Source organism: Hydra vulgaris, chromosome 03, assembly GCF_038396675.1.
Source record: "Hydra vulgaris chromosome 03, alternate assembly HydraT2T_AEP".
In the NCBI taxonomy this organism is placed as follows: Eukaryota; Metazoa; Cnidaria; class Hydrozoa; order Anthoathecata; family Hydridae; genus Hydra; species Hydra vulgaris.
This window is the reverse complement of record NC_088922.1, coordinates 4,052,298-4,060,161: the sequence shown is the minus strand read 5'-3', so window position 1 is coordinate 4,060,161 and position 7,864 is coordinate 4,052,298. Positions and strand designations below refer to the sequence as shown.

The 7,864-nt window shown below is 25.8% G+C and overlaps 2 protein-coding genes across 2 annotated transcripts in view; both read right to left on the bottom strand.

Moving 5' to 3' along the window:
- Positions 1-5,913: 5,913 nt before the first annotated feature.
- Positions 5,914-6,665, bottom strand: LOC136077878 (cystatin-B-like). The gene is made up of 3 exons (XM_065792101.1): positions 6,528-6,665; positions 6,314-6,415; positions 5,914-6,165 (listed from the first exon to the last, which is right to left on the bottom strand). Exons 1-3 carry the CDS (start codon positions 6,594-6,596, stop codon positions 6,034-6,036), a joined length of 303 nt encoding a protein of 100 aa, XP_065648173.1. The 5' UTR covers positions 6,597-6,665; the 3' UTR covers positions 5,914-6,033.
- Positions 6,666-7,393: 728 nt separating this feature from the next.
- The window catches only part of LOC136077877 (uncharacterized), a 39,590-nt gene continuing 39,119 nt past the window's right edge, over positions 7,394-7,864 (bottom strand). Inside the window, exon 6 of the mRNA XM_065792100.1 lies at positions 7,394-7,524. Within this exon, the coding sequence (XP_065648172.1) occupies positions 7,405-7,524 (120 nt within the window). The 3' untranslated portion in view covers positions 7,394-7,404. The remainder of the gene's footprint in view (positions 7,525-7,864) is intronic.

Sequence of the window (7,864 nt, the reverse complement as noted above, 5' to 3'; positions counted from 1 at the left end):
AATACTAACAATCGATGCAATGTTTGAACTTTGCACTCAAAAAACGCTCACAATAGAGTTATTTAAAATTGATAAAGGAACTATGGTTAATGTTAGAGCTACATAAAATAAACGACTTGAGAAGGAAAAAAACAATACCAGGAAGTCGAAGATTTCATCATTGCATACCAGTTTCGAAAACATCTATGTTATTTAAAAAACTAGTAACAATATAAATCCAAAATTTATTAATATAACTAAAAAATCAAGTTACCAAAATTTAAGTTTAATAAATTTTAAGCTAATGCAGAAATACAAATATTACGCATGTACATATGACTCGTTTTGGTGAATTGCAGTAGTTGAAGAAAAAGATGAAGAATATAATGATATAAAAATAAAGCTTATGCATTCACACGGTCCATCTGAACAGTTTATCTGGCCGAAACGGAATGATTATTGTTGGATACCAATCACCAATAACATTTTGGTGCACTCATTAATGTAATAACATTAATAAGTGCACCAAAAATAATATCAGACAAATATGAACTTTCAAAAAAAGATTTTAACAAAATTAAAAAGTATATATATGTAAATCAATAGTTTTTAATGGATATATTATAAAAAATTGTATATCAATTCAAGTATGCATCATTTTTATTTATTTTGAATACTACGATAAGCGAAATATGCTATATTTGTATTTTTTTTGTAATATTTTTCATTTAATTTTTAAACTATGCATTTGGCAGAAATGATTTTTTCACACAATGTTCTTCAAACATACAATGACCTAATTTGAAATTTTAGGCTTAAAAAATTTACTGCACACCTAAAAATTTTACTGGGGTAGGTGTCCATTATTTTAACATTTATAATTGATATTTAGGTACTTTTTAATTATAAAATGAGTTTTTTATTTATATATTCAAATTCCTCACCTAGAAATTAACTAAGTCACTTATTTTTAGAACTCAAATGTTTATAGACTTGGTTTTATAAGGAGAAATGTAAATTTAAAAATGGCGGAAAATGACCAAAACAATAATAGTAGCCAAAATTAAAACAACCATTACTCACGAACCGTTGGGAGTTAGACCTTGAAATTTTGGGATTTATCTTATTTTATAATGTACTAACTATGGTAAAAATATAAAAAAAATCCAAAGACATAGGGTTGCATTTAAAAAAAAAATTGGTTGTTTTGACGTGGAATTACTCCACTATATGAAAACGTTTTATATAAGTTTATAACTATATATATAGTTTTATAAAATAAAAGTATAAGTAGTATAGTATGAAAGTTTGTAAACATATTATAATAGTTGTAAAAAAATATAAAAAATAAGACCTTTTATAACTATATCTTATATATATATTTCATTACTTTTATAACTATATCTTATTTATAAATTTCAAGACCTATATAGCTATATTACTTATATAAAGTTAAAAGGTGAAACTTAATTTTAATTTATATTAGTTTTAAAACTTAAATAAATTGAAATTACTAACTAAATCAAAGAAACTATTAGACAAGGTCTAAAAGTTTAATATACGTTTACAAAGACTAAATCTAAACGCTTTATATACGTTAATTAGGCTAGATTTAAACGCAAATTAGGCAAAATCTAAACGCTTTCATACGTATAATAATCCTATAATAGATGTCTAAAATACGTTTGAATAAAGACGTTTTATGGACGTTTGTTCTAAATGTTAATCTGGATTTCATTCCAAACGGAAAATCGATCAAATCAGAACGTTTTGTCAAAACGTTGTTTTGACGTTTAATAGACGTTTGTGTGTTCTAATAAATCTAATAAATGTAGTCCAACAAATTCATAAATTTCTGCTCCATCATAACTTCCCATTGTTACATCAAAGCAGTCATGTTTGTTTTTCTTTTTCCAAGTTTCCTTAAAATAAAGTAAGGTTTTTATGTAATGTTTACTTTAACGAGTTGTCTCTTCTGGAATAACTATGAAAAGCATTTTCGCAAATTTAACAAAAACATTTAAACTCAAAGACATAAATTCATCTTGATTAAGTAAAGGTCTTATTGTCCAAATTGTCGGTGAAATATAGAAATCACAAAAAACACATCATTTTCTGTGGTGTGGTCAATCAAAATCAAAGTGTATATGTTTGTACGTATGTCGATTTTTTCTATCCTTGCAAGTGTTCTATATAAATTATATATTTTGTTGTCTTGTTTCCTATCCGCTTTTGCGAGATTTTATTTACGCTTTTTTATTTTTACTTAAAAATTAAAAGCTTTACTGTAAAATAATAATAAAATTGGACTTTAATTGAACAAATCGTTCTTAAACTTATTTGGTCAAAAAAAGATTTATTCAATTTATCCAATTTATTTATTAGTATTTCTACAGGAATGTAATTTAAATTTTTAAATCTTTAATAAATACGGAAATTCTTCACAAAGATACAAAAAATAAAATAATCAGCAAATTATAGATAAAAATTATTAACATAATAATTTTTAAATAAATCTTTGGATAAATATTTTGGTCGTAATAGAAATGAACTAAATAATATATTTAGATTAAGAGATGAAATATGTAATTTTAGACCAATATCAATACTTTTAACATTCTCTAAAATAATTGAGAGAATTATGCGCAATAGGTTATGTAATTTCAAGAAAATAATTTTATTTAATCCAAGCAGTATGGTTTTCAATAAAATACATCAACTGAACACGCAATCCTTCACTTGGTTGAAAAAATAAAAAACTCCTTCACAATCAGAGAAGCTGCATGTTAGATGTTTTTGTAGATCTCTCTACTGTTTTGATACAGTCAACAACAAAATATTATTATCAAGGCTTAGTATGTATATAATAAGGGGTAGATCCAACAAGTGGATAGAAAGCTATTTAAATAAACGTGTGCAAAATATGTATATTACGGAGACAATAAACTTTCTAATTCGTCTTTATTAGAGTGAGGTATACTTTAAGGATCAATATTTGGACCTTTGCTTTTTTCATTCTTTCTCAACGATCTCTGTATGGCATCAAAAATAATTTCAACTATAATGTTTGCTGATAATAGCAACTTTTTTATCTCTTGAAAAGTTTTTCGCAAAATGTACGTAGAAATGAACAATGAATTAGAAAAAATTTCAGGATGGTTTAGGGAAAACAAACTCTCTATTAACTTAGGTAAAACGAAGTTTTCTTTATTTCATATTTCTTTAAAAAAAAAAAATTTCAATCTTCTTTTCCGAAATTGTTTATTAAAAATAGAAAAATAAGTAAGTTGAAATAACCATGTCGAATTTTTAGGTAGTAAAATATCTAAAAGCATCGGAATAATATACCAGTCACGTTACTTATTAAAAAAAAACCAATACTTAAACAAATCTACTATACATTTGTTCAAAGTTACCTAAACACGGTAGTATAGCATAGGGTAGTACCTATAAAACGAAACTAGAACTACTTTATCATAAGCAGAAGCATGCTATACGTGTGATTAATTCTAAAAATAAAAAAGCACGCTTAAAACCTCTTTTCGAACAAATGTATTTATTAGCATTGCTTGAACTCAATGTATATAATGTTTTAAGTCTTATGTACAATAATAAAAATCAAAAAAGTTCTTCATTTTTCGATAGTCTTCATAAACAAAAACCAGAGTATAAATATTTGTTGCGTTTAAATAGTATCCTGTTAGAGTCTTCATGCAAAAATAAGCTAGAGCAATTCAAGATTACTTATTGCGCACCTCATATCTGGAATAAGTTTATAATACTTAATTAAAATAATATTTGATTTAAAAAACTTAAATTGCTTTAAAAAAAACTTCAGTGAAATCTTGATATCTTGAACCCCGGGTAACCACGGGTAACTTGAACTTCCAGTAACTTGAACTACTTTTGAGTTCCCTTTGAACCCTCACTAATACTTTCACATAAAAACAACTTGATAACTCGAACACCCGTTAGCTCGAACATTCACATCGAATCATTTTATCTGTTGAAAAAATTAATATAAATGGATTTCAAGCGTCTGATGGTTGGCTTGATTATTGGAAAAACAATAATGTTTCTTTCAAGACGGTATGTGGATGAAAGCTGGATGGATATAGTACTGTTTGAAGAGTGGATATGAGAAATAAATACAAAGTTAACAAAAGAAAAAAAAAAAAAGCGTTCATAATAGATAAATACCCAGCACACCCGACGGTTGATTATCTAAAATCTATTGAGCTCATTTTTTTTTACTACCAAATACCACACCTAAACTTCAACCAATGGATCAGGAAGTTATACGCTCTTTGAAAGTTTATTACAGATCTTTGGCATTGCAAAGGGTGGTCGTAGCTATCGATAAAAGAAAAGGTTTATCTGTTTTTTCGATTTTAGATGCAATGAAAATGCTTGATCTTGCATTACAAAAAGTGAAAACCTCCACCATGGTTGGAGTTTTTCACTTTTTGTGTTTTCCCGAATATCACGTTTAGTGCAGTGCCTCCCGAATATCACGTTTAGTGATATTCGGGAGGCACTGCAAGTGTTGTATGACTATGTGCCATTCAGTCTTACGGGTAAATGATTTCAACAAAAGCTCAATGCAGTCTTAACTATATTCGATAGAGACGTTTCTTCAAAACTTGGACAGTGACATTTTGAGAACTCGAATTGTTTTTACTTATCAGCAAATGTTCGTCTAATAGAATGTCCCGATAACTGGAACATTAGCTAACTCAAACTATTTTCTAAGTCCCTTGGAGGTTTGAGATATAGGGAGTTCACTATATTAAAAAGTGTATTTTAAAGTATAAAAATTTAGTTATTGATTTTTTCTGAATTTATTTTGTAAGCTTCTTAAATAATTTTTTATTATATATAAATATATTTTTAACATTGCATTAGTAATAAATATGAAAAATATTTGAAAAAAAAAAGAACGATAAATATATATGTATACTTATTATCTGACATTTTAATACCATTATAATGTAATGATTTAATGCGAAAATTTTATGAATATGTTTTTGTATTTACGGCAATGTAAAGCTGTTCTTGACATTTGGTCTTCTGCAAGTTTTCCGCGTTCTTTTTTATTAGTTCGTTTTTATTTAAATATTCGCTGTTAACAAATCTTTATTGTGTAATTACAGATTTGTTATATTAAAAAACAAAAAATAAACTTAAAATAAAAATAAAAAAAATGACTGTGTGGATTTATTTTTGCAAACTCTATTGTTTTATCTAAAATATCTACAGTTATTGAGGGGTAAAAATCATTAATGTCAAATTTAATAAATGTACAGTCATTTTTATTTACGATTATGGAGAAACAATTTATAACATCAGTAGTATTTTTCAACTTTTGTAAATTTAATTTCTAAGAATATTATTAATTTTGTCAACTTAATTTTGCTTACATGTCCAATTTGGTTTATAATCTTTAAAAGCTTGGGCAGGGGCAGATGATTCAGTTCTGTTTCCAAGGTTTATTATTTATAAAGACATTTCGGGCTTCTAAATTAATTGCGTATTCCAAATTTTTAATAAAAACTTTTGTTTTTTTATGATTTTTTTAAATCTTTTCTTAAATCGGTAAAGCAATTTTTACCCCGTTATCCCTGTTAAGCAGTACCGGGGATTGTTTAACCTCCTATGCGCAAACATCTCAGGAGGTTAAATAATCCCCGGTACTGCTTAACAGGGATAACGGGGTAAAAGTTGCTTCAAATAGTTGGTCCATGACACCAACTCACAACATTACTTATACTTATGAAAAAGCCCCTAAAACTTTGAAAAATGCAATTAATTTAGAAGCGCTTAGAATTAACTCAAAAAATTCGCTTTAATTAAAAAAATATAACAATAATTATATATAACATTTTTAGTTATATGTAATTATTAGTAATATATTTTATTATAAACAAAAAGAAATTGTTTACAAAACATAAGATATATTAATTACAATAACTTACAAAGAAGATATATTAATAACAATAACTTACAAAGATACTGAATTAATAGGATACCAAGAAGTAAAAAAAACGTTTTTATTTAAAAATATTTTAACTCGTCTTCTTTAGATTTATGTTCTTGAACACTATGTAATTCAAACTTTTCTTCGTTATCAAAAGGTAAAGGACGGAACACTCTTAAATGAATATATCTGTCGCTTCCAATATCCACCTAACATGAAATGTTACAAAATATTTGCAGAAAATATAATTTTTTTCATACTATAGAAAAAATAATTTTTACAAAATTATTGAAATCACATTTTAAAAATCTTGTAGAATTTTGAAGCAAAAATTCATCCCAGTTTACAGCAAAGTACCTTTATAAAGTAGTTCAGTCCGGCTACAACTTGTGTTTTAAATGAAACAGCTTTATAATTGTCTAACGCATCGTTAACTTTGCCTAATACTTGGTCTTTAACCTAAAAAAAAATTTTTATTTAATATTTGGTGTTTTGCCAAATATATATTTTTTTTTAGATTAAATTTTCTATTTGTTAATTTTTAAAATTTAGTTTGCTTATTCGTCTTTACCTTTTCAATAATATGCTGAACTTCGTCGGTCGCATCTTTCGTCGCGGTTGTTCCACCAGGAATGGACATTTATACTACTGACTGAAATTAACTTTAATTCAAAATATTGACAGTTTGTAAACGAGAAATATTTGAATAATTAAAAAACCAATTTCTCAGACTCAAGTTAATGTAAAATAAAAAAAATAGCGGAAAATGTTAATTAGAAAATAAAAATTAAAAGAAACGCTTCATGTTGTTTTACAATCTAACTGATTTTCTAAAATTTATAATATATACAAAATTTTCACACTTCTTATGCAAAAGTCGAGGACACGATTAATGACACTTATCTTTAATGTTTTCTTTAGATAAGTACCGACATTAATTATGCTAAAAACCATTAGTTTTAACCGAATGACGTTTAATAGTTGAAAATTACATTTAACACTGAGATGATCGATCATTTACAACTTTGGTTATAACAAACATTTTGGGTCAATTATACAAATAAATTAAAATAAATATTTGTCAATAAGTTGTTCATAAATATCTTTAAACAATTTAATACTTGAATTTTACTGAATGAAATAAAAATAAATAAAATAATTACACAGAAAAAAAAATTTACAAAAAAACTATAAAAAAATAAATCAAAAAGACTTCTACTGTATATTTAAACTCAAATACAATGAAATTCGGTTGACTCGAAACTTCCCTAAGGAATAGAGAAAATATTCGACAAATATTCAAGTTAATGTACAAATCTGATAACTCGATTTCAAAATGTGTGACGTAAAAAATCGAAATGACACTCATGTATCTTTAATGGTTTCTATGTAATATATGTAATATTAATAAAAAAAAACGTTTTAAAAAACGTTTAAAAAAAAATCGATTAACATAAAGAAACGTCTTCTACTAAAATTGGAATGTTGACCTGACCCAAAACATTTTCTAGGTTATCATTTAGATGTTTCGTTAGACTAGATATTACTCTGTAATCTTTCAAAGCATCCTAAAATTAAATTTAATAACGTATTAAAAATATTTTAATAAAATTATCAAAACGTATTTTATTGTCACTGTGAACAGATTATCTGCCCAGTAAAAGCGATTTTTTTTTCTAATTGGAACAGAAATTTCATTTTTTACAAACTTAAAAGATACTTAAAAAAATAAAAAATAATTAACTTCAAAAAAGCATTTAATAAAAAAGTTGATAAAAATAAAGTTAGGAACAGAGTTGGATAAAACATTCAACAACTTATATTTTTATCAAAACCTTTTATGTCCTTACCATTATGTTACACCATACATTTTTCAGATTAAATATTTTGATTGACTGAACAATAGGT